At 38.0% G+C, this 27679-nt stretch overlaps 2 protein-coding genes across 2 annotated transcripts in view; both read right to left on the bottom strand.

The window, feature by feature from the left end:
- Positions 1 to 930: 930 nt before the first annotated feature.
- LOC140756743 (uncharacterized) lies at positions 931 to 19956 on the bottom strand. Its single transcript, XM_073092289.1, has 6 exons — positions 19409 to 19956; positions 19048 to 19073; positions 7629 to 13364; positions 5129 to 5296; positions 4214 to 4849; positions 931 to 3385 (listed from the first exon to the last, which is right to left on the bottom strand). Exons 1-6 carry the CDS (start codon positions 19783 to 19785, stop codon positions 3153 to 3155), a joined length of 7176 nt encoding a protein of 2391 aa, XP_072948390.1. The 5' UTR covers positions 19786 to 19956; the 3' UTR covers positions 931 to 3152.
- A 1509-nt stretch (positions 19957 to 21465) lies between these two features.
- The window catches only part of px (MAP7 domain-containing protein plexus), a 147465-nt gene continuing 141251 nt past the window's right edge, over positions 21466 to 27679 (bottom strand). The window contains exons 23-24 of the mRNA XM_073091811.1: positions 26097 to 26348; positions 21466 to 24849 (exon numbers count right to left, since the gene is read on the bottom strand). Coding sequence (XP_072947912.1) covers positions 24570 to 24849; positions 26097 to 26348 — 532 coding nt within the window. The 3' untranslated portion in view covers positions 21466 to 24569. The remainder of the gene's footprint in view (positions 24850 to 26096; positions 26349 to 27679) is intronic.

A 27679-nucleotide genomic window follows, 5' to 3' on the forward strand; every position in this document is an offset into this window, starting at 1 on the left:
CCTAGGGCGGCATATTTTTTGGGGCGGCATGTTTTATATTTTTGTGGCGGCAAATTTTAGGAACCCAATCTTTCCTGCCTTAAACGTACCGTGTCACGAAAACGGGAACCGTCACGAGCGGGCGCGAGGAGCAAAAAAAAAATACACCTTATTTTTTTTTTAAATCCGCCACTGACAATAAAAATATATCAAAGCGATATCAAAAACATAGAACCTATTTCTCCGATAATATTGCTAATTGTAGAACTTGGTATTGATAATATAAATAATTAATGTTACATGTATCAATTAACTGTTGCGGTAACTTCTTTTTTATATTTTTGTCTTAGCAGAATATTCGTGACCATTTTAGTTTAATAATATATAATCTATAAAATATTGTAAAAGTAACATATTTTGTTAATATGTCATATATTTATGCTCGTGACTGTGGGGCCGTTCAAGTATTACGTAACGCAATTTTTGAAGATTTTTGACCCCCCTCCCCCCCTTGTAACGCACCGTAACGTTTTTCTATACCCCCCCCCCCTAACGTTACGTAACACTCAAGTGTCAATTTTTACCCTAAACTCGCTAAAAAGTTATGTTATAGTTTTTATCCTTGGGATACTTTTACTTACATATAGTACTTACTTTATAATACTACTGCAGGCAAAAATATACTTGTCCTTTTTAACTACACCTAGGCGCTGTCGGATCAAACAGATACTCGATGTGAACCCACTCATTCAAGGGATTTCCCGTAAAACGTAAATGAAAAGGGTTGCTAATTTAGGAGTTTTATATCCCTCATTATTTTTTTATTAAAAAAATGTTACGTAACGTGTATTACGGAAGACCCCCTCCCGCCCCTGTAACGCATCGTAACGTTTTACAAGACCCCCCCTCCCCCCCAAATTGCGTTACGTAATACTTGAACGACCCCTGTACAACAAACTGCAGAAAATTATAATAAAGGTAAAAAAATATTGATAAAATATTATTAAAGTGAAAACTGGAATTTATCAGCAATACATATTACGATTCTTGCCAGAGACTGGCGACATTGACGCGCTCTACGCTAATTATCGGGTGTTGAGTGTATGTATGTAGGAAAAACATTAAACACGTCATTTTGTGTTACATTATTAAAGTAAGGTATACACATAGATTAGTAAAGATTACTCACTCCTTACAAGAAAATGTAACCAGGTTTGACAATGGAAATTGTCACTGTCATCTATTTTCGTGTTTGAAAATATTAAAAAAATGTAGTTTCTAGAGCATTTACGAATGAAATGATATTTCTCCGCAGTTTTCTTCGATTTCTTGTTGTTTTAGCACCACTTAACTGCACATGTCGGTATTGTTCCGCGTAAATTACTCCATGACAGTCGGAGACGTAATGGGAAAACAGTCAGCCATTTTACGTATGTGTCAGCCATTTGTGGCTTCCTTCAATTACAAGGCGGTGTGATATCTATACTTATCTATGGGTATACATAACAATATTGAGCCAAAACTGGCTTTCATTCGGTGTTATTCCTGTCGTTTGTGTGCGCGTGTTTCACACATATACATGAAACAACTTGCAGTCTTTACAACTTTGTTATAATATCACTTTACTAATTTCTATCTTACTTCCTTATAAACAAATTAAATAACGTCAGAAGTTTTCAAAATGTGGTCCATTATTTCATACAATAAAAAATAATTATACATATAAAAATAATAATACATGTATCTAATGTTATTTTATATTTACAGCAGCAAATAAAAATCATCCTAAAAATATTTACAACCACAACTTAATTTAGTTTTTGAAATGATAGATTAACTTACAAATAGTATTTTTACAATACATACAAGCAAATTTCGGAGGCTATTTATTTATACCGGACCTTCCTTGAAGTGTGAGAAAATTACGTCACAGTTCCATAGTTCTACTGTGACTACGTTTTATCGAACTACTTCGTACCCCCCCCCCCCCTTCTCCTCCCTCTTAATAAAACTATAGGTACGGTACGCCCATGTATGTATTTGAAATTCAAAACTAACATTACTAATCTATGACTAACATGTACTTTGGCGCTAGGCATATATTATTCACTTATTGGAAGATTTTAAAATTATCAATCAGTATTTTTATAATTCGTTGTAAATCAGGAATACAATAACTATAATTACAAAAGAAAGTTTAAAAATAAATGCCATGTTTTTGCGCTATTAAAACCCAAAACGCACAGAACATTTTGTTGGACTATAGGTACTTACAATGACATAAATGAAAGAACTTGGGTATTTCTTGTTTCATCATCATCAACCCATTACTGTCCCACTACTGGGCACGGGTCTCCTCTCAGAATGAGAAGGATTAGGCCATAGTCCACCGCGCTGGCCAAGTGCGTATTGGTAGACTTCACATACCTTTAAGATTTTTTATAAATCTCTCAGGTATGCAGGTTTCCTCACGATGTTTTCCTTCACAGTTTAAGCAAGTGATAATTAATTTCTAATACGCACATAAATTTGAAAATCAGAGGTGCGTGCCTGGGATTTGAACCTCGGACCCCTCGATCTTGTTTACTCTTACTTTGTTACTCTTTCTTGTTTACTACACAGTAATTAAAGTGTTTATGATAATTTGATGGTATTTATACTTAAGCTCATAATATTTTTACGATATATTACAAATAAAAAATATATTTCAGACATTATAATTATTAATCTTTTACAAGAGAACAAATAATTGTGCAAAGTGTGGGACGGTAAAGAAAATTAATTAAACATTTTAGATATTTACAAATATTTTTTTAAAGTCCCACTATATGCAGTCCAACTATATATAGTTACTGTCCCAGTTGTCCCACTGCTGGGCACGGGTCTCCCCTCGGAATGAGAAGGATTAGACCATAGTCCACCGCACTGGCCAAATGCGAATTGGTAGACTTTACATACCACATACCTTTAAAAACTTTTTTTATAAGATTTCTCAGGTATGCAGGTCTCTTCACGATGTTTTCCTTCACCGTTAAAGCAAGTGATAATTAATACGCACATAACTTTGAAAATCTAATAACTAATAACTTAAATAATTCGGTAATCTAGATAAAGCTTAAAGTCCGTTTTTGAGGCACATATTTGTTCCTGTGGGCTCACCAGGAATGAACATTTTATCCTGTCGTGTCCTGAGAGGTCGGCCTGTAACTCCGTACAACGTCAACAGCGTGCATCAAGCGTTTTATAGACTTGACGCTGGCTTCTTGCTCTTTTGCAAGATTGTCCTTCTCGGCACGGAGGGCGCGCAACAGATCAGAATCACGACATGTCGCCCTCGTGATGTGGGCTCTTTGGACGCAGAGAGCTGTGTTACGACGCTGCAGCTCGTTCAATTCTTTCTTGCGTGCTGGAATTGGTACGAAGATAGTGTTATGAGGCGTTTTTGTGGACATAGTGTTAAAACGGGACGGTCTTTGATCTCTTAGCTCTACTAATCTATGCTTAAACCATATTAAATGGGCACTTGGATTTTTTACAGTGTGTAAAAAATTACGCTTATTCATTACATATACGTAATATTCTAATTTATAGTTATTGACGCTAAGGATTTGAAAATCAAACGGTGGCCTTCCTCGGTGATGCGTAGAGGACTCCGGGATCTCCAAAGGAACGCAACCGGAGTCCTCTTAGTGCGTTGCCCCGTTGGGCTCCGCCGTCTGGTGCGTACGACGGTATGAGACCACCCATACCGCCGTCCTTCCCGTGGTCACTGGTTGGGCGGTTCGAGCTTCCACTCTTGCCACTCGCGACCCCAGAAGCCCCCTTTTAGTTGTCTCTTACGACAGGCAGGGGATACCGTAACCCTATTCTTGTCCCGGAACTACAGGGAAAATGAAAAATCCACCCTGTATGATTATTTTAACCCCTCTTCGATATAGTTGATAAAACCTAGAATACAATTAAGAAAAACGAGTATATAACATCAGTGTTAAGCGCTGCTCTGTTCTGGTTTGAAGGGTGTGATAAGGGAGACATACTTTTCTGAGGCGTTCCAGCTTAGTTCTCAGGGGTGGCGGCGCATCTGTGGCCGAACTCAAGTAGGAATATTTAATCCTATCTGGGGTTGGTTACAAATGTCCATGGGCAGCAGCAGCCACTTGACATCAGGTGGACTGCATGCTCGTGTGCTACTGCTATATTATTAAAAAAAAAAGAATATGAAATTAAAACAAACCTTTTTCGTAATCCGTATAAATCTTCCTTATGTCTTTGATACCCTGCCATATCGAGCCATCGTCTGAACTTTTCATTTCTTTAGATTTATTTATTATGTCTTGATACACTTCCTCGAACCCCCCAGCAGAATTCTGCGGCTCATCCATGGAGGTAGCCTGTGAGGTCACCTCTCTATCTGGCTCGGCCGTTGCTTCTAAAGATGTTATCTTAGAAATATTTGGTATATTTAATTTTGGATAATTTATAGTTGGGTCTTTTAATTTTACTTTTTTAATGTTTTCACTGTCAAACCCAGGGCTTAAACGCCTTTTTCTCGTATTTGTACCTTTGTAATGTTTTACGCTTCTTTGCGCCATCTCTGAAAGTCTATCTAGTTCTGTGATATTTTTCTCAGCTAAGGCTTCTATATCGCCCTCGTTCTCACACGAAGGGTCCAATCGTTTCTTGATCAAGTTGTTATATTCTTTTACAGAGTTCTTGATTTGATTCAGCACTTGTAAATCATGAGTTGTATTTATTTGTGGTTCTGACGGCCATAGTCTTGGTTTTTTGAATACGTGGTCAGATGAATGATTTTCTGAGTGATTTCCTTCTTCCCGGTATTGAATTACATTTTTCGACGCTTTTTCGTGAGCTGAAATTGAGAGAAAGAAAATAATACAAAAGGTATATTTCAATACATTGCGGTACCTAGACTTTGTCGCTTTCATGTTGTGTTATAACGATATTTTATACAAAATTATATTTTGTCCTATATAATAACGTAACTTAGGTTAGCTAATAAATCAATCTCAAACAACTTTTTACTGAAGTTCGAAATTTGTAAATTTTTACTAATCAGATTTCGATTTTGAATTTAGGCAACAATAATACTTAGACTTCGAGTATTTCTACTTATAAAGTAATAACGCACCTTTATTATCTCGCATCGTCTGTTTCCGTATCTTTGGTGAAAAATGTTGTTTGAGCTGAAAAAAAGGATTTTTGTCGCATATTTCTGCTGCAGGTGAGTATGTATAAGTTTTTTTCCTTGGATAAGCTTTTCTCAACATATCTTCATTTTGTAATCTCTCCTCTTCAGCTATTCAGAAGAAAAAATAATGTTGAATATCTTATTTAACACATATCTTAACTACAATAAAATTGATTTGCTACACTTATACTTTAAATATCTATATATATAAAAACGAAAAGATACTCACGTTCAAAACGTATTAATCAAGGTTTTGACTAAACTACTGAAGCTACAATCATGAAATTTGAAATGTAGCTTCATTTTATAATGTAGATGCGCACTAAGAACGGATTTTTTGATATTCCACCGTTAAGGGGGTTAAATGGGGGTTAAAAGTTAGTATGAAGGTCCGTCAGTTTTAAAGCAAGCTGGATGAAAATTGGTACTTAGCTTTTTGATTTAAATTTGTAAAAATCTAATCTAAGGGTTTTTCCAAAATCAACCCTAAAGGTGGTTAAATAGGGTTGGATAGCTTATTTTAAATTTTGCCATTTTGGAAGCCAGCACTATGAAAGTTAGCCATTGCTTTACTGGTTAGATATAATAGAACTTTAGTTCTACCGTTTTTGGAAAATCAACCCCTATGTGGGTTAAATAAGGGTTGTAAGTTTGTATGGAATTCCCCCAGTTTTGATGTAAACTCTATGAAAATCGGTATTTGTGTTTTCCATTAAAAATAATTAATACCTATTTCACCATTTTTGGAAAATCAACCCTTAAGTTGGTAAAATATGGGTTGACAGCTTATTTTAAAATTTTCCAATTTGAAAGCCAGCACTATGAAAGTTATCCATTGCCTCACCGGTTAGATATAGTGGAACTTTAATTCTACTGTTTGTGGAAAATCAACTCTTATTTGGGTTAGATAAGGGTTGTAAGTTTGTATGAGAGTCCCCCAGTTTTGATGTAAACTGTATAAAAATCGGTATTTGGGTTTTTGATAGAAAATAATTGAACACCTATTTCACCGTTTTTGGAAAATCAACCCTTAAGGTCGTTAAATAGGGGTTGGAACTTTATTTTATAAACCATTACTTTGGAAGCAACCACTATGAAAAATTATCGTTAGACACATTGAAGCATCTGAGTCACTGTTTTTTTTAGATCAACCCTAAAAACGGCTATAAAAGGGTGTATGCAGTATGCCTTTCTGTTTACACACCTGCTTCATCATTTTTAGGTACTCAATAATCAACCCCCATAAGTAAAAAAAGTTTCTTTAAAAACCTTTGGCGTGCCTGGAAAAAGAAAAGAGTGCAGAGAGGTTTAGTGTAGGGTAAAATTCCACGGGCCGTCGTAACATATATTTATAACATGGGAATGTATTGCACGTGTTGAAGTGCAGAACAGCGGTTTTTTAGTAACGGGCAGACCCGCGGGCCACACGCCACCCGTGGGTTACGGGTTGCCGACCGCTGGTGTTGAACATTAGCTTTCAGAAATTTGCTGATAAAATATTTATTGATACATATGCACATATGTATGTATGTATGTATGTATGTACGTATGTATGAATGTTTTTGAAATTCCACTAAGGAGGTAAAAGAAATGGTTCGAAGTTAGAAGCGTGAAATTTCAGATAGCGTCTATTCACACGTAAGCACAACTACGACAATGTGGACGGATGCAAATTTCATATATGATAATGCGTAATTTTATTCACATGGATCACATTTTAGTATACTGATTACATCTTAACTACTTTGGATGCACTGCTTGCTGACATGTTGTCCTTGCCGTGGGGTATGGTTGAGGTTATACGTGGATTAGGAATGGTGATGTGGTAGACACATAGACCTTGGATTAAAATTTTGGGCTAGAACAGGGCTACAGTATCCCCTGCCTGTCGTAAGAGACTAAAGGAGGACTTCTGAGGTTGCGGGCGGCAAGAACGGAAGCTCTAACCGCCCAGTCGACGACCCTGGAAAAAACCACTGTATGTGAGGCCGCAAACCTAACGTTAAGCATCAAAATTGTGAGATCAAGGGGGTTTTAGTGCGTTAACAATTGCCCTACGATTGCCACATACCAAGGGATCGTTATGATTTTTGCATAGTGGTTACTGGGTGGTACTTTATGGGTCAGAGAATAACATGGACGATTCCTATGGAATAGTATAAATAACAATTATTGTATCCTACATAAAACTTATATTTTAAAGAAGTTTCATTACAGTCCACTAATTAGAGTTTCAGTGTATGTTTTTGAACAAAGCTTGACCAATTTAGGTACTCAGTCACGAAAAAAACTTTTATTAATTAAATATTAATGCTACTTTATCGTTAAAATTGTTAAAGGTACAAATTCACAATTACAGTTATTTGTATGTCATATCATATTTTTTACGCGGGCGAAGCCGCGGGTTCTGCTAGTAAATTATAAGAATAAACCTACTTACCTAAAGCGACATTTTTTGTAGCTACTTTTAAATTAGAAAGGAAATTTTCTTTTAGATCTTGTTCGGTTGGACCATATGTTTCGATTATATTCATGTACTCTTCTGCGTCTTCTTCTTCATAATCGCTCTCTGTATCACGGTCTTTATTTCTCTTATGAAGTCTAGAGCTGACATAGCCTTTGTAGACTTCATAATTTATTTTATCTGGAGTTATAAGGGAACGGTCTAAATTCGTACGTTTCTTAGGTTCGCTCTTTTGGGCGTCTTTAACATCACTATTGTTCGATAGATTCTTCTGTTTACACATTCTACGTTTTTGAACTTTATCTAAAATACTAGTTTCCTCTGGTGGGATTATATTTGGCAACAAAAGATCTTCATTAAATACTTCGTTTGATCGCAATAAATTAAGAGCAATATTGTCATCTGGTTCGCTCTGTTCATTTCCTGCAACCATCGAGTTATTCATCGGTTCGTTTACTATAGTTACAGTCTTTGCAGTTTGATTATATATATCCGAATTCATTATTAAATTTTGATTCGCGCATTGAACTATAACGTTATCAGGATCAGAATTAAATACTTGGTTTTCTTCACTGACATTTAGTTGTTGGGAATTTGAAGGTGTGAAAACAGAATCATCAACACTTCTTATATTAATTTGAAGCATCGTCTTTTCGTTTGAAATTACTTCATCCTCTCTGTTAAGGTCTCCATTGTCTCTCTCATTGTTATTAATCATCATCATCTTTGTTTTACGCTTTACGTTACCCAAATATGTTGAATTAGGCTGAGAAACATTTTTCGTTTTATCAATTCTATTATTACTGTTCCTCAATTCTTGTTCCCGTGATATACCATATATTTGATTTTCTGCGATCAAATTCTCAAAGTCACTTTCATCATAGTTGTGTTGAATAACACGTTTTAGTGCAACTACTTTTGTACGTGTATTTTCTGGATCCACTACAGGATCATCACTATTGTCTTCCATTTCACTCTCTAATCTTGGTGGGGTTTGCATGTTTTTTGGGTTGGAAATCGTACGTCGTAAAGTTACATGTAGATGTTTGTGTGGAACATCAACAAACTTAGTGGTGGCGTTTTTATTTTGTACGAAGAGTAGTTGATTTTTCTTGTCACTAAATGACGCAACAGATTGACAATTAGTTTTAATTGTGTCCACATATGGAGGAAGTGGAGGTGACTGTGGCTTAAACAAAAGAGGCGGAGAGTTAATATTCTGAGAAAAAAAATTGTCTTCTTTTGGTCTGTCTACATTAGACTCTGGCTTTTGGAATTGCCTATCATTTATATCTATTGCCTCTGCCGCACTTATCAACGTACTAAGAGAATTACTACGAGGCGTCGGCAACTCTGTAAAATTGGGTTCTTTTGATGCTGGCTTTATTACGATGTTACTCTGTATTGCAACTTTAGATGGTAGGACCGTTGTGCTAGATGTGGGCATATCTAATGGATTATGGTTACTTTTTCTCATTGGCATAAAAGTTTTAAAATCGAACTTTTCTAAAGATTTACGTCTTTTATCTTTTTGGGTTGTTAGCGAAGATTTTGTTGTATCCATAGTAGATTCAAGTGGTGAATTTTCGGACAATTTGGCAGGTGAATACATGTCGCGACTGCAGTTATCTTCAAATTCTGAGCTTTGTGGCGTTTCTGGCCGAGACTGGTCGTCTATTAATAATCCTTCACTTTCTGTGTCCGTCTCGTCCATAAACGTTACCGGTGTAGATGCTAACGATGGTATTTGGGATATTGAGAACTCAGAGGGCGCTGTAGTACTTGATTGTATTGTTGTCCTTGAATCTAGGCGCGGTTCTGACATCATTTCATATGCTGATGTCACGGTTTGCGTAGAAACTGCTACTTGTGGCGCTGGTTTACAAGAGCTTAATGGAGTAGATTGTGTTAATGGCAACATTGACTCAATAGAACACTCTGGAAGTGTATTTTGCACAGATAGCCTAGGCTGAGGTAATTGTGTTGGTTCCATTGCCACGGATAACTCTTGTGCCATTACGGATGTTTGTGGGATAGATTGTGTTATTGGTATATGTGACACTGATATTATATTTGGTTCTGATATAGGAGTCAGCGATGATACAGTTGGAACAAACTTCAAATGTTTCATTGGCGATTCTGAGGACATCACTGCCAGGTTATGTGGCATTGGTGCCATTGATAGCATAAATGGCACAGTTTGGATTACGGTCCTTACGGCCATTGGTGCTATAGTTGGTAACATTGGCATCGAAGACATATATTGCATTGCCTGCTCTGATGGTATAGTAGATATTTGGGGCACGGATTGGACCATCGGCATATGCGATCTAGATGTCATATAAGCCTTGGATGATTTTTTTTCACCTGGGATTGATGGCTCAGATCGTAATAGGTGCATTTGTTGCATTGATGCATTTGTTCGCTCCGGTGATATTATTGGTATGGATTGTGCTAATTGCTGTGGCCCATATTCTACAGCCGGTTTTGTTATAAAATTTGCCGTCGGTAAAGGGTATGGATCTACGGACGTCGCCGTTGAATATGGCATAGATTGCATTAAAGGCATGTGCAAAGTCGTCGTGGTTGTAGGCTCTGACGGAATAGTTCGCACTGATTGTATGGATTGCATTAAATTGATTTGTGGCAGTTCCATTGACGCTCCCGACGGTAATTGTGGAATAGATTGCATTGAGGCTATGGATTGAGTGTGTGGCATCGATGATGACGCAGATTGTGCTAATAATTGGTTTGATGTCATGTACGATTCAGATGTCGTTACGGATTGTACTTGTTCCACCTGGTCTGGCATAGACTGTATTTGTATCACAGACTCCTGGGAAGAAGTAGTCGTTGTCAAAGGAATAGATTGTGCTATTTTATTTTTATGCATAGTTATCCCGTGTGATGAGATAGATTGTATTGGCGTCTCACGTTGCAAAGAGGGATCTGTTGAATCGGTGGGCATCAATGGCGTGGGTTGTGATAATGGCATCTGTTGTATTACCGGCATAGACTGTGCTTGTAACGTTGAAGATAATAGCGATGTAGGAAATCCTGGTGGTACGTGAGACATTGTCACAGAAGGTTGAATTGACGTGGTCGGCATCAATGTCATGGGTGGCACTAGTTGCATTTGTTGTAATAATGCCCCTAAATTATACTGCATAGCTTGGGATGGTACCGTGTGTGCCCAAGAATGATTTAAAGAATAATTTGCCGTTGATGGCGTAGTTTGTTTTAATTGTTCAGGAGGAGTCACCGGTAATTTATCTTGTATCGATTGCCCTGACTGGATTGATGGCATTAATGAAGAATCTTCTAAATAGTTTACTGGCGTCAGTTGCGTTGTGGGCTCCACCGGCACTGAACGCATATAATGATCGGATGGCAAGCGTTGCATTGCAGGCTCTGATTGTATCAATGCTATAGATGGAGATGGTTTTTCATACATTCTTGGAGTCGTTGAGATTGACATTGACGACTGATCGATAGGAACCCGCTGTGTTGATGACGTAAAATGATTTGTGGTGGATTGTGTCGTTGATTCATCTAACGGCCTCCATATCTTTGCAGGTTGATTTGGTACAGATGACAATGAATTTGTTACTGGCATCTGTTGCTTTGCAGCCTCTGTTGTCGTCGAAATCTTGGCATACTTTAACGATATTGAAGATTCTGTTTCCTCCGATGACGTAGAGGGTTCTAATATCGTATGCAATGTAGATTGGTTTGACTGCACCGATGATAGTGTATTTTCAAATGGTCTATATTGAACTGATGTTTCTGTAAGCGTCGTTGGAATTGAGGATAAAGAATGCGCTATTGGGATTTGGTGTATTAGTGGCTCAGATTGCTTCGTTAGAACTGATGATGTAGACTTATCTAATGGCTTCCGTTCCATAGTACATTCTGTTATCACTTTTGGCGTTGCAAGTTCTAATGGCATTCCTTGCTTTGAAAGCTCAGATGCAACGAATGGCATTGAATTTTTTCGTGGAGTCCGTTGATTTAAAGATTCTGATGGAATTGATTGTACATGACGCGTCTGTTGAATTGAATACTCTGTTTGGTGTGACTGCACAGACGACGTTTCTTCATTCGTGGGTGCTGAAGGCTTTGTCGGTTTTGATGGCATAGAATATTCTGATTGCAACCGTTGCAGGAATGGCTCTGGTGATATTGTCGGCATTGACGACATATCTTGTTCTGAGAATTGACTTAGAGTATCCGATTTTGTCCCTTGTGTTGATAGCTCCGAGATTGACATTTGTATACTATCTGTACGTGATTCGGTGTCATCTGGTGCCTTGGTTGTTGTGAGAGAGGATTGAGAACGCTCGCACGGTGTACGTTGTGGTAATGACTCTGTTTGTGTTGTTCGAATTGATAAGTTAGGTTCTAATAAAGACTCAGGAATTGAGTGACCTGACGGCAATATTTGCTTTACTGTCCCTTTGGATGTTGATGTTATTGAGTAATCGAATGGCAACCATTGCGTTGACGACTCCGTTTGCTCCATCAACTTTTGTTGCGTTAAAGGGTCTGTTTGCATACTCGGTAGTGTTGGAATAGAATATCTCGTTATTATCCGTTCTAGCAGAGAACGTTCTGTATGCACACTTGATGCAGGTGATATAGAACCTAATGGTGTTTGACGCATTGACTCTGATTGTATTGTCGACATCTGTTCTATTGGTTCTTTTGTGGGTACTACCAGTTCACTATATGTCTCACCTAGTCTTCTTGTTATTGTTGACTTTGAAGGCTCGGCTAACATTGACAACGCTGAATGTTTTAATGGCGGCTGTTGCGTTGATAGTTCTGATTGTATAGGCATAGATGACTTATTTTTTTCTAAAATTGACCGTTCTAATCGCTCTTCGGCCGACTCCTTTGGCACTCTTGGCTGTTGTTCAGAATGTAATCGCTCTATTGATAAGTTTGTTGGTACTTGCACAGTACCATCATTAGGTTCTTTTGATAAATTTATTGGTACCGCACCCATATGCACAGAGTGTTCATAAGGTAACCGGTCTTTCGACAGGTTTTTTGGAAATGTCGGCACATGAATATATTGTTCATGAGGTAATGGTTCTTTAAATAAGTCCGAACGCGTAGACCCCTCCACTAACATTTCTTGCGTACATTCCTCACGCTGAGCTGGTTGTGGCGTCGACAATGACGTTGCAGACACATCTGAACTCGTCGACAACATTGGTGTAACGGATGTTGAGCATTTTGAAGACATAGATGGAGATGATCCCGGCAAAGGTTCGATCGAAAAACGTGACGATGGCGTCTCCCGCGAACCTAATGGTAATGGTATGTAACTGGGCGGCGATGCTCCTGAAGTTGTTGGCTGGCTAGTAGATGTATTCGGTTGTGGCGCGCTAGGTATCGGGTAGGAATATCCAGGTGTATAATACGGATACGCTCTTACAAGGAAGTACCCCCCTTCCATAGGTTGTGCCGGTATTGACGCACTCACGCTTGGATTAGGATTGGGGATGGATGTTGTTTTTGCAACGGCTATGGGAGAATGTCTCGCGGGGTTTGCTGTTGGTAAATGATTAGATTCTAGATTAATGGGCTCGTCGACACGTTTGTTAGCCTCTGTAGATGTCCCGGGGGTGGGTTCGAGTGGCAACTGTTCTTGTGGTGGTCGTTGTTCGTCTACTGGGCCTGACTCTTCTGGGTCGGTCGGAGAATCTGTAGAAATAAAGAGTTTCATTAACTAATTATAGTTTAATAATTATGAAAACACCAAGTTTAATATTTTATCAAAGTTGAACATTGAAACAAGTAAACATTTCTGAGTACGGTTAGTATACCAAGTTGACGTTTAACTTTCAACAGTACCCTTACCATGAGTTTTTACGTTTTGACAAATATGACTGATTTGGTATTTGTTTACGTATTTGCCCATATAATTTCCAATCAGCGCCCCTAGCGGATTGTATCAGTAATATAGTGTCAGTAACGTAATATTAAATGTCTATCTTTATCTTTCATCTTTATCTTAATGTGTAAATTGACAAATGGCGCTTTATGTTTTGTCTCTCTTTTTTGCGAACATGTGAGGTAGACAAAAAGACTTGAGTACTTACTTATTTTTACGTTTACTCAGTCTAAGTCTAAGCAAATGGAACAGAATAATGGATTGAGTAAACGTAACGTAAAAGTGTGGGATATTTTGAAAACTCATAGTAAGGGTACAGAACATAAAATTTAGAATACAAAACTAGGGGAGAGGGAAATGCAAAAAATATGGATTGAAAATTTTCAAGCAATGCGAAGCAATTTGTATGTTTTACTGTAGTTTATCATTATATGGCATCTGTACGGTTTCTTGCTACATACACTATTAGCGATAAATAAAATACCGAATTATGAAGTAATGATTATATTGTCCAAAACCGATACTTGATTGTAATGAGTGAAATGCGCTAAAACTACTTGATTTAAATGAGAACGCGGCGCCCTGTTGGCTAATTGATGCGAACTGATTTGAAAATATAATTATTTAATTAATGGGGTGGCGGTTGCACCGTACAGCATCCTTATTATGGTTAAGACAAAACGATTATGATTTTTTTTTTGTTGGTCAACCGATATTTTTTTGTTTGGTAGGTACCTATTCACGATAATGTTATCAATAATTAAAATATCCTTATAAGTATTTTTTTCTATAGGTAATGATTATGGAGTTTCAACCACTAAGTAAACAAAAAATATTCCTAGATGCAACACATTTGCAAAAATTAAGTGTATTGGTATTAAATAATTGATACACCTGGAATCTAACTAATTTATTAATTATGTTTTTTTAATGTCATTAATTTTAGTCTATTAGTACTTAACTTATTTACGTTGTAAAAGAAAATGAACAATAGTTATTAATATATAGCAACAGTACAGGTTGTTCAAACAAAGAATTTAACAATTGGCCAAGTGTGAATCGATTTCAAACTTGAAGGGTTCCGTACTACCAAATTTTCATTTGTTTTCTTTTTTTAATTTCAGTGTTTTTTAATATAATAAGTAGCCATAGAAGTTAATGCATTAAAAACTAAAAAAGTTTTAAACTGTCTTCTTACTACGGTTCAATAGATAAAGCTAAAAGCGACGAAAAATAGCAATGTCTTGTCTGGCGACCCTCATTTATTTTGAAACGAAAGGTTAGTACATAAAAGGGTTCCGTTTTTACCCTTTGGGTACTGTCCTAATTCTAAATTCTTTGACGTGCATTACATAGCTTATTAATTGAAACTTCGATTCTCAATTCTTCCCAGTAGCGAATTCTAGGTATTTAACTCGCTGACCCGGCACATGTTGTTATAAATAAAAAAATGTTGAGGGTGAAGAACCCTTATCACTTAGGAATCACTTCTGAAAAATAGATAGTAGCCGATTCTCAAACCTGCTGAATATGCATATAAAATTTGGTGAAAATCGGTAAAGCTGTTTCGGAGGAGTACGGTAACTAACACTGTGACACGAGAATTTTATATATAAGATTAATAATCACTTGATATAACGATGAAGGAAAACATCGTGGCTAAAGGTGTAGCTTTTGTATTGACTGAGAGTAATTAAAAAAATAAATACGCGACGAATAGATAACCTCTCCTCCGTGGCAAGTCGGTTAAAAAAGAGATCTCATAGGTGTGTGAAGTCTAACGCACTTGGCCAGTGCAGTTTACAGTGTTTTCCTAAACCTGTGCCCAGCAGTGGGACAATAATTGGTACATGATCTCATATAAGTCACTAGTCGATGTTAAACGCCAACCGTCTACATTGGCAGTAACATATCACTCATTTCATGTAACAACAACGTTGCGTTGCTACTGCACCTGTAGCCGATCGCAGCTAGGATTCGACTCCTTCATTAGTCGATTACAAATGTTCCTAGGCACCAGTGATCATTTAACAATGTGAAGGACCAACACGATGTACCTTTTTTATAATATGAGAGTAGCTGACGAGCATGCAGTCCACCTTATGTTAAGTTGTTACTGCCGCCTATGGATATCTGTAATCAACCCCAGATAGGATTAGATATTCCTACCTGAGGTCGGCCGCAGATGCGCCGCTATCCCTGAGGACTAAGCTGGAACGCCTCGGAAAAGTATGTCTCCCTTACCACACCTTACCCTTACCCTTCAAACCAGAACATAGCAGCGCTTAACGCTGCTGTTATAAGGCAGAAATAGGTTTGATGGTGGTGCCGCCAGAGTCGAACCACAAAGAGTTCTACCACCTAATATTGTTATCTTTAAAATAAGTCGGTAAAAAAGGCTCGTGGAGATTTTTTTTTATTGAAATAATTGTTAGATTTAGAGTGCCTAAACTTTAAAAATCTTGTCAGGGGAACTCATGAGCCCAGTTACAAGGATGTTGCATAGGGTCATAGGAGGAGCAGCTGCCCCGTCCTCACTCCCCCTAGAAATAAAAATCAATCATCACAACATAACAATAACAATACAATAATAATAACAATACAATAATAACATAACAATATTCACATTCCAAGATAAATAAATTGCCCCTTATTTAAAAGGCACATAATATTACACTATATGTTTTATCTTCTCTGTATTTATTTTTGTGTATATTCTTAACTAACATGAAGAAGGTGGTAGAACCCTTTGTGGTTCGACTCCGGCGGCACCACCGCCACACCTGTTTCTACCTAATAAAGTGTTAGACGCTGCTGTGTTCCGTTTTGAAGGGTGTGGTACGGGAGACCGACTTTCCCGAGGCGTTCCAGCTTAGTCCTCAGGGGTAGCGGCGCATATGTGGCCGACCTCAGGTAGGAATATCTAATCCTATCTGGGGTTGATTACAGATGTCCATGGCCACTTACCATCAGGTGGACTGCATGCTCGTCTGCTACTCCTACATTATAAAAAAAACAACTGTTCAAATTGAAATGTTTATATTCAAAACTCGTCGTCAATCAATTACTGTCTCCTCTTGGAATGAGAAAGATCCTTATCCTATTCAAAATTGATTCCTATAATTATCCTTTTTTAACATCAACTCTTTGTTATTTTATGAATAAAGAATATTGCAAAGTATAACTTCAATCAAAACAATATCCCCAAGAGGGCGCCGGCGTCTCGTCTCGGGATAAAATAGAAGCTTATAACCCACGCCCCTCCGCTCCAACAGGCAGGAGGGCGGCACCGGCGCGCCACCTGTTGCCCCGGCGGAACTCAACAGGTGCTCTTCATACCCTCTCGGGTAAGGTTGCCAGTTTATATTCAAAGTGAGAACATGCCCTCCTTTTTATATAGACGACTACTAGGCGAGCTGCGTGACGAAACGGCCACCTACGGATCTGACGAAGGGTTCCGGATTCGGCCAAACAGACGTCTGAATGATTAATTTGGATATACGTTCTGCACCTGGGTGTTTCTGTATTCGTCTTTGTCTGTGTCCTTGGCACCCATGACAGGGAATTTTAGCATGGGACTATGAGTGTAGAACGTATTTATACATTTTCATATTTTGTTCATCCGTCCTACCTTAACCTTTCTCTTTTTGAAACCTATTAGTCTCACGGTAGAAATATAAATACTATGTGCCATGATGTCTTAGTAGTCACAATTTAAACTCTTTGATTTTGGTTTGAGTAATAAGTAAATATTACAAATTAATTTGAATTTTTATTAAATGATGTATCATCTGGCAACCCTGCTTTTAGAGCACAATCGGAGCAAAAGTGTCTGTTGCGGTGCATTGAAACTGGAATATTTCCTGACGGTTTTCTTTCATTCGCTTTTTGTATGAAGTGGTTTTTGCTTATTTGTACAACAGTACCCCTAGTATGAGTTTTAAAATGTGCCATAAATGCCATAAATGCCATTCTCATAATGCCATATTTTAGTTCCAACAAATTCCGCTAGAGGCGCTGCTAGGAGATGTATGGGCGAGCTCGTTGACGAGCAGCGAGTCGCGGAAACGTTAAAAACTCATACTAAGGGTATAGTAGGTGGCAGTCTAGAGTTGGCTAGTTTACTAGAGTTGTCATCGTATTTTCCAGATTTGTTCTAGCCTCAAGAGGCTTATATAAGAGTCCATATAAAATCCAGATTTTTCCAAACCGGATAATGTTTTTTTAGTCACCTCCACGAACATATATTTTACCTACATATTCGAGATTTTTAATTTCTGCTTAGAGTGAGCAATTCAATGAACGACAATCTCGAAATGATAATTCGTGGCCACTTAACATCCGGTTAACGTCGTATTTGACGGATCCACCAAATCCAAATAAGTAAGACTGAACTAAATTAGGAATAAAAGTAGCAGACAGGATTGCAATTGTCGTGCGTGAACATTTGTAACTAATTAACTCCATATAAGTAGAACCAATAATGTTAATATTACTTAGAACGAAGTATTTATCACAGAACTCATAGACACCAATCATCAAACCATACAGTACTGTACCGTTATAATCCAAAAAAATAGGATTTAATTTTTGATGTTTAATTGTCATTGGTTTTATGTAGGTAAGTTGAATATCGATAATCTTGCATTAGAACACAATCTTGTGGAAGAAGTTGTTGTCGTAAGCTACATGTGATCATAAATGTAACGACATAGGTAGTGCGTTCTTGTCACGCAGTTTTATGTCAGCTTATGGATTTGGAGCGGATTCATGTCTCTTGCGTTTCATAGTTTCGTAGATATTTTTCCTGGCATGCATGCTACACGCTCCCAGGTAGCTACAACGATTTGGTAACGAAAGGCTGAACCGGTAAGATGTTAGTACCGTATTCATAGTACGAAGATTTTTGTCGCTTTTTATCTATTTTCTTTTAAGTAAATGATTAGGCTATTAATTTATTACAATTTCCAAATAGCCTACGTCCGTAATTTTGACGTTAGACATAGTGACTGTTGCGGTAACTTAAGTAGGTATTTACATATTTAGGTACTGATCAAGTTGTTTGGCGTAATTACTTAAGTTTGAGGGTGGTAGAACCCTTTGTGACTCGACTTCGCACTCCTTTGTGCCTAATAACACTGCTGTATTCTTGTTTCAGTAATGTTGAAAGGGAGACATACTTATCAGAAACGTTGCAACTTTGTCTTCAAGGATAGCAACCCATCTATAACCAACCTCACATAGGACTCTACGCTTATCTGGAATTAATTAAAGATGTCAGATGAACTATATGCTCTTTAGCTACTTGTATACTATTGAAAACTTACATTTTATTTACCTAATTCCAGTAGTACTTATTTCCAACGTACAGTCCACCTAAACTAGTCTACCAAAGTAGGAAACATTTCTTAAAAGTTCAGCTAAAAGATTTATAGTGTATATTTGGAACAAGTTATCATTTTCCATTTTTTTAATCAGTCCAGTAGTATTTACTTTGCAATAGATTTAGCAAGTCATGCCTGTGATACGTAATGCGTATGAGATATTTATATAGAAAGTTTCACCCTTATTAATCTGAATTCCTAACGTTCTCAATTTTCTAATTTATGGTTTACTCGGTCTATCGGTGAAAACCGCATAAAAGTCCGTTCAGTAGTTTTTCAGTTTATCGTGTTCCGACAGACAAAGGCTACCGGGATTTTATAATATTTGTAGATAAAATAGGAATTCGAAAAAATAATGTTTTTTTTATTAACTGTACCTCATAACATATTCCAAAAGAAAGTTATATGAAACCTTAAATACACTTTCACATCTGTACACAACAGACATTAAGTCTTAACTTCACGCTGACGCCACACCGAAGAAGAATCCGCCGACAAATCCAACGGAGAAGCAACTGTTCTTCTTCGCGAACTGCACCACCATCTCCAACAGTTCCTGACTTTGATTCAGGGCCTCCTTAACACGATCCCAGTTTACATGTATGTAACCAAACTCGCTGGCCAAATGTAAGAGTATAATGCTTCCACCGAGGCCAAAAGCAGAAATTTTCCCTACTTTGTAGCTGCCTACACCAATCAACCACCCCGAAAAAGTCCCCAAAACCAAATCTCTACTAGACTTTTTCTTATTGATCTTATTAATAGTGGAATCAATAACAGATTCCGTTCCTTTTTCATCCTTCTTGGACAACATTCGCAAATCAATGTCCGGTATTGGCTTGGCCATTTGCTGGCATCGCTTTCGGTACGCTGCTCTCAAAAATAATTCCGTAATTGTAGTTATTTTTGTGATTTTTGTGTTTAACTTGTGACAGATTTATGTTTGATTAATTTGTCAATTTATCAAATTTTACTTTTATCCACAGATGTACGACATAGAAAAAGTGAAATAGAGAAAAAAAATAATGTAAGTACTACTTTTATTTTTCTTTATGGAAATATTGAACCATTTCAAATGTATCGTGAAATCAGTATTTACGTTTAAGTATTTAATCATACAACTAGTTTTAAAACCACAAACAACGACTACGCAATAATAAATCTAGCAGTGACTATATATTCGGGAATTGAACCCGAATACTTCCCTTGTAATGATAAGAGATATAATAGAGGGTAGTAAAATATAATTCAAAACTTATAATTCCCCTATGCCTCAAATAACTCCAGCTATATTGATATAGCTAGTTATATTTCTTGATTTAGTTGCTGTTATTCAGTAACGAAACATTGAATATTTAGCTCTTTCTTTTATATTTATTTTTAACTTATGATTTGGTCTTCTGTCATTTGAATGTGGTAGCACCACCGGCTCGCCTATGTATTTCTGAGTTATAACAGTAGAATGTAGTGCTGCTGTATTCTGGTTTGAGGTCCAGTGATCATTAATTTCTAAGTCACATTATTATGGCGTAAATCGAAATCGATAAAAGCAATGACCGGCGTCATTGGTAGAAGTATGGCTTCTTATAGCTTTACATATGAGGCTGCTAGAATCAGAATGGAATTTTGACCTGTCTGTATTTTCTTATTTAAAAATGTTGTATAGTCCGCTTAAACTGCAAGTCCGCTCTGAATATAGAAATGAATCGCGTCGCCATCGTAAAGTGTATGACTACACCTCCTCGCAACAACTTCAGAGCGGACTATAATATACTTTAACTTTCTCCATATCGTATATCGTAAATCATGTTTTTGTAGTTAGGCTACTCTGGTTCTTACAGCCTCATATAGACTTATTTACTTTAGAAAGCAAGTTACGTCTATTGGTCCCGTTTTGGTTCAAGGTTTTTTGAAAATACTGTACACAGGGTGGCCACTAAGTATTTTTCCACTACAGATTGCAGGCCTATCGTAGTTTCTGTTAGTAGTGTCAAAAAAACCGAAGACAAGAATTGTTTATTTTCTTTCTACGTTATAGTCTTACAGCAATCTTCCTAGGTTAATTATATGTTTATTTTTTCGGGGATCGAACCCGAAACGTGTGAGACAAACGGTACAACGGCGACAACGGCGGTACACACCGCATATTTTTGACGGTAGCCAATTAAATAATTCTAATACTAAGGTATCTTTTATGCACAATAATAATATTTTTGGTAATAAAACTTGCTTTGAATTTCTAAAAAGGTAATATAAATACACCTTCGAATTCTGTATGAATCAACCTGTACTATCTGTAGATATCAAACATCAATAGATTCTAAAATTGAACTATTCTTCTTCATAAGCCCATCTGTAATGCTGCACATGTGTAAATATGTGTAAAATGTGTATATTCTGCGTCAACACTAATGCACTACACACTACCGCAAGCGGGGAGGGGGAGGGGGATGAACAACATAAAATAAAAACACCGCCCGGCCGCCGCGCGCCGCGGACGGCTCGCCGCGGGCTCAGCATGCATCGATAATAATTTCACTGAATGTATTTCAATAAAATCATAATTTCTCCACTTGTTAGGTATTGTCCATATCTCGTCTAGCTATCCGTAGTATTTACAGGCTCCCGGCGCCGGCGACTACGCGCCGCGTGACGTAAACGATAACGTGAAAAATATTTTGAACACTATTAAAAGCTAAAATTAATAATAACTATCTAAGTTAAACGTACAAAGAGGTTTTTTTACTTTCGATATCATTTTTTTGTTACCATTTATTATTATAAAATATTATATTTCGTTTCAACGTTCGACCGGCGGGCGCGGGGCGGCGGGTCGCTCGAATACTGCACGGAAATAAGTCTTATCACAAAATGCAGTAGAGACGTCGCGAAGCTGACGGTCGAGCCCAATTTAAAGCCTACTTAAAGTTATAAAAGAAGAATTAGCGCCGACCTCGCCGCCCCGCCCCGCCCGCCCGCCGACACCATCCACCGCCATACTAATAACACCTCACGGCTGCCTACATAGTTAACACTTCATTGACAAACCATCAAATTTAGAAGGGCTCATTTACACCTACGGACATTGAGCGCTACAATCGCGTAGCAGACAAAATATTCTCCTATACAATGTTCATTAACATATTTATATCTACCGTAACACAGCCGCGCGACACGGGCCGTGCCAGTCAAAATATTGTATAGGAAAATATTATTTTATCTGCGGTCCGCGGCCGACCCGTTAAATGTCCGCGGATATAGATGAACCTTTACACTTTCCGCACCATTCGAAGTCCGGCATCGACTCGCGAGGTTCCGTTGAGACCCCGCGACCTGAGTACACGCCGCGGTGGATCGTGTCCGACGAGCGACACAGACGGAGACGGACGGCACGTTCCGGTGACGTTCCGGTGTCGTGCCGGTGACGTGCCGGCCGTCGCCGTCCCTTAACATTAATTGACGGATCCGTGCATGCGATTCATGTATCGTACACAGTACAGTATATAGGTGAAAATCGTTTACACGGATTAGCGTTTACAAATATATTGTACATCGACAGATATACACATTAGGGGCGAGAAACGTATTTAAATACCGCGCGACTATCTACACATGTCACCTGCTCCGGGCAGGTACCGACCTCGCTTAAAAAAAAAACATTTCATTGCGCATCGAACAAAAAGTTCTAAAAAAAATCTACGAATGAAACGCCATTGAAATAATACATTTTTTATGAATAATCAATGAGAGAATTGAAAGAATCAAAAAGGTGTATGTATAAGAAAAACTCAATTTGAAAATTTCAAAAATTCATTATTGGCCTGTTCACGAGTTATATAATAGTAGGCCTATTCGTAGCTTATAATAATAATGAAACATTCACATTAATACCTATTATTATACATTAAATTTATTTAGTAACATTAAGGCTTATTCATTACAAACTATTTGGCCTATTCGTATATGGCAGTGCTTTTTACATCAATGACAGTTCAATATGAAAAAAGTTACAAAAATTAATTAATCAATTATTATCCGTATATTTACTTGAATGACGCTTACTAGCTAATAATTAAGTGTTTATAATTTGTATTAGTCTCTTATACGAATCGGGGAAAAATATTACAAGGATTTCCAATCATTGGAAGGTGACAAACTAAAATTACAGTTTGTGGCTCATTCGACACCGAGTGGTCACAATATTAGCAGAAATTAAAACAAATATTTCTTTATAACAATTGCGTTTCAAACGTATATCCATTCGATCCAGTTTACAACACTGTAGGAACTAATAGTTACACTATTGCACTCATAACGATCCACTGGCTCTTTCTAATGTTTAATGTGGGAGTGAGAAAGAACGAGGGAAGTCGCGTCGAGGGTATTGGGTCAAAGTTTTGAAGTATGAGAGGGATTGCACATCGTTCCATTCGATTTAGGAATACACACACGACACCACGATTACACCAAGTCTGAAACTATCTCTGGAGTCCACGGTTAAGTCGAAGTATTACACAAATATAAAAATAACTTTTGTTCAGAGTTTTACAAAAATTATCGAGTTCATCACTTGCTTACGTAAAATACTTGTCGTTCTGCAAGGCATTATGGTAGTTTTAATAAAATCGTATTAACATCTATACATGTAGACTGAGGTAGTAATTTTAGGCTAAGTTACTACTTGTAACTCATAATAATAATAAATAAGTCTACTTGTTCAATCCATTAAGTACTACGATAGTATCGCAGTGCCCGCAGAATTAGCAATCGTTACATATATTTATTGTAACTTGATATTCAAGCGCTGCTAGTGCTTTATACGATAATAAGTGTGTTAATATATAATGGCAATTACATTAAATTTATTAACCATTTCGTGTTTCTGTATTTATATTTCATTGCAACTACAAAAAATATTGCTTAGTCGTTTGTTCCATGCACTTATAAAATGTGAAAATAGATCTCATAGATCTCACCTTCATCAAGTAGATAAATTAATAAGTTTATTGCTTTCACTGTCAATTAACATTTTAATTACAGTTAAAACTACATATTAAGACCTTTAAAGGATATGTAATTCAATTAATAGAATTCCGTTATATATTAACACGAGTTCCCCGCTATACACCAACTGTGGCGTTAGTCGTGTTAGCGTCAACTTTCACGAAGTTTATATCGGGTGTATTGCTAATAGCGTCAGTATCGGTCGGTTGGGGGATGGGATTAAGGCCCGGCCAAACAGAACGCGTATTTTAGCGCCGCGCCAAGCGTCAGCTCTAGAACAAAATCCTGTCACCGCGCTCCAGCGCCGAGTTGTGTTGTACTGAGTCACTACTGAGCGGTCACACGGAGCGCGGACGCGTACGTCTGTCGCGATGCTCGGCGTTCTATTTTCTACAGATTTGCGTACAAGCGTCACTGTAAAAAAAATTACGCGCGGGCGGACGAGAACGCGCGTACGCCTGTGACCGCTCACTAGCAACTCAGGACAATAGGACACAGCGGCGCCAGGATTTCCTCCTAGCCTTAACGCTCCAGCGCGGCGCTAGAATACGTGTTTTATGTGGCCAGGCCCTCAGGCTTGCGAGGGTCGGGGTCGGCGGGGGGCTCCGCGGCGGCGCGCGCGGCGGGTCAGAGCGCGGGCGCGGCGGGCGGCGCGGCGGGCGCGGGCGGCTCACCGCGGCCGGGCGGCGCGGCGTCCGGCTCGGCGTCGGCGGGCGGCGGCTCGTACGCGTACTGGCGGTAGGGGCGGTACAGCAGCGGCGGCGGCAGCGCGCGCGGCAGCCCGTACGGCAGCAGGTGCGGGTGCGCGTGCAGCGCCGCCGCGGCCAGCGCGTCGCGGGCGCGGACCTCCTTCTCGCGCGCCAGGCGCTCGCGCTCGCGCTGATCCTTCTCCCGCTGCTCGCGCTCCCTGCACAACGACCACGCTCTACGTTAACCGACAGAAACAAAAAGAAAAAAACACCTCTTAAAATTACAACACAAACTTTTATGACAAACCTTCGCCTCCAATGTATTTTTTTTAAAACAAACATTAAATAAAAAATAATTGTAAAATAAAAACTTTAATAATGGTCTAAGATCCCGATATAAGACGAATTTCACCGAACTGGTGAATGGATGAAAAGTATTTTGAGTCGAATTAAATATGTATTTAATTATTATAGCAAATGGGTTGTTTAAAAAACTTCAGTCCAGAGTATGTTTTTTTTTACAATTATTTTTTTTTCTTAAACATTTCACTGGTCTGGTTACTGGAAAAATTACATACCAATCGAAAGTATGAAGCCTATAAAATATGCAAATGTTAGGTTGACCAATTTTATCCTATTACAACCCTTGCGTAAGCAGCTATAAACAGGTAAGCAAGTTGGCCAAAGATAAATAATCATATTCTGGACTGAAATTTTTTAGTCAACCCATTTGTAATATAATTTTTGACATATTTAATTTGATAAAAATACGTTTCATCCATTAACCATCTCGGTAAAGATCGTCATATACTAGGATCCTCTACTATAATATTAAAAAATAAGTAATAAATAAATATGAATACTAATTAATACCAGAAATTACTAACCTATCGATTAAATATGTATAATTAAAGAAAATATTTTCTAAAGTCTAAAACCATGCAACACAATAAATCATATTAGTTAATATCTCACCTCTCCCGTTCCCTCTTTCTCTCGCGCTCCCGTTGCAGCGCTATCTCCTTCTCGCGTTCGTCATACAGCGGGGCATGTGGCTTAAATTATGTAATTAAACTAATGAAGATCTCACCTCTCTCTTTTCCTCTCCCTCTCGCGCTCCCGCTGCTACGCTATCTCCTTCTCGCGGTCGTCGTGCAGCGGCGCGTGCAGCGCGGCGTGCGGCCCAAACTATGTAATTAAATGAATGAAGATCTCACCTCTCTCGCTCCCTCTCCCTCTCGCGTTCGCGCTGTAACGCTATCTCCTTCTCGCAATCGTCATGCAGCGGCGCGTGCGCGACGTGTAGCGGGGCGTATTATATAATTAAATGAATGAAGACCTCACCTCTCTCGTTCTCTCTCTCTCTCGCGCTCGCGCTTCTCGCAATCGTCGTGCAGTGGCGCTTGCGCGGCGTGCAGTGGGTCGTGCGGCACAAATTATGTGATTAAATGAATGAAGATCTCACCTCTCTCGCTCTCTTTCCCTCTCGCGCTCGCGCTGTAACGCTATCTCCTTCTCGCGGTCGTCGTGCATGGGGGCGTGCGCGGCGTGCATGGCGGCGTGCGGCGAGGCGTGCGGCGCGTGCGGCGCGTGCGACACGAGCGGCAGCGGCGGCGCCAGCGGCGGGTACAGCGCGTACGGCGGCAGCCAGCCCACGCCCACGCCCACGCCGCTGCGGAACACCCGTTCGAGGTACATCTGCTCCTCCGCCGCTAACCTACACACACCAATCACGATGCATTTTAATAAAAATAAAAAATAAGAACAAATTAATACCAGAAATTATAGTCCGTAAAGTCTAAGCTGAACTTTGCATTCGTGTGAATGAAAATAAATGTAGTGTCAGATGAAAAACTTTCAAAAATAAATTTTAAATTCAATATGCATTTTAACAATTTAAGTTAACATTAAAACTACTTCACAACAATCCGCTACAAATATTTATGTGTTATATTTTAAACCATGCAGTATGTACAACCCTCCCTCCCACAAAGGATGCGTGCAGATGCAAAAAAATAAAAATACACAACACCATACATACCACCATCATACATATTTGTAGCGGATTGTTGCGAAGTAGTTTTAATCTTAACTTAATAGCATGGATTTCCGCAAAGTAGGTAACGCCTGATAAAATTAACTATCTTGCAACTTATTTACTTTACTGTAGAAAAATTTGATGTAAACTAAAAATCAAATATAAATGAAAATCAATATCGCATAAATTATTTACAAGCTACGGTTGAAAGGTAAAATGTGTATTAAAATATTATTTTTATAATTTCTAAATATCGATGTTACTTACTTAAATACTTCTAAGACTTAAATACACTACACGTCTGATTCCGTTTTTAAGTGAACCCATTATTAGATTTTTACTGATAGTACTTTTTTTTATTAGTACATGCAATCAAAGCATAAAGCTATATTTTCGGTAGCATGTTTAGCAATTAAATTTTCGCTAATGCACATTCGCATAAGAAATGTCATAAGCTCTAACGTTAATATAAGCAAGCGCATAGAATAATTTATAAAATATTTTTAAACTTAACAATTTTCCCCAACAATTTATGTTCAACATATTATGTTCGCGTAAATTAAAAAATAACGTCACTTATAAAACACCATCTTTGGAAGATGGCTCACCGAGCACACCGGTGAAGTTCTCTGCTACGCATAAACATCATGAAATTAATTCTGACTTTAAATTGAAATCACATTTGATAGAGCCGATTGATTTAAATGAAATGTGGACTAAAATATGTTAAGTCAAAATACGGAAAAAATATTCATTGAATTAAAATCTGTTGTGTTGGTGCAATGCGACTTTAAATAAACAGACAGACAAAAATCTAAAAAATTCTAGAAATTTCTAGCTCTTTTCTAGAAATGACCTATCTAATCTCTATGAAATGATCTATCTATTGTTATCTATGTAATATGCAATGCCTTTTTTGCAAATGTATATCAGTGAGGCGAAGCTTACATTCTTATTATATTATGTATAAATTATTTCTACTATATTATCATTTAAGTTACATTATTAAT

This window comes from Epargyreus clarus, unplaced genomic scaffold (genome assembly GCF_041222505.1).
Source record: "Epargyreus clarus isolate Ecla_fem2 unplaced genomic scaffold, WU_Ecla_fem_2.2 ptg000035l, whole genome shotgun sequence".
In the NCBI taxonomy this organism is placed as follows: Eukaryota; Metazoa; Arthropoda; class Insecta; order Lepidoptera; family Hesperiidae; genus Epargyreus; species Epargyreus clarus.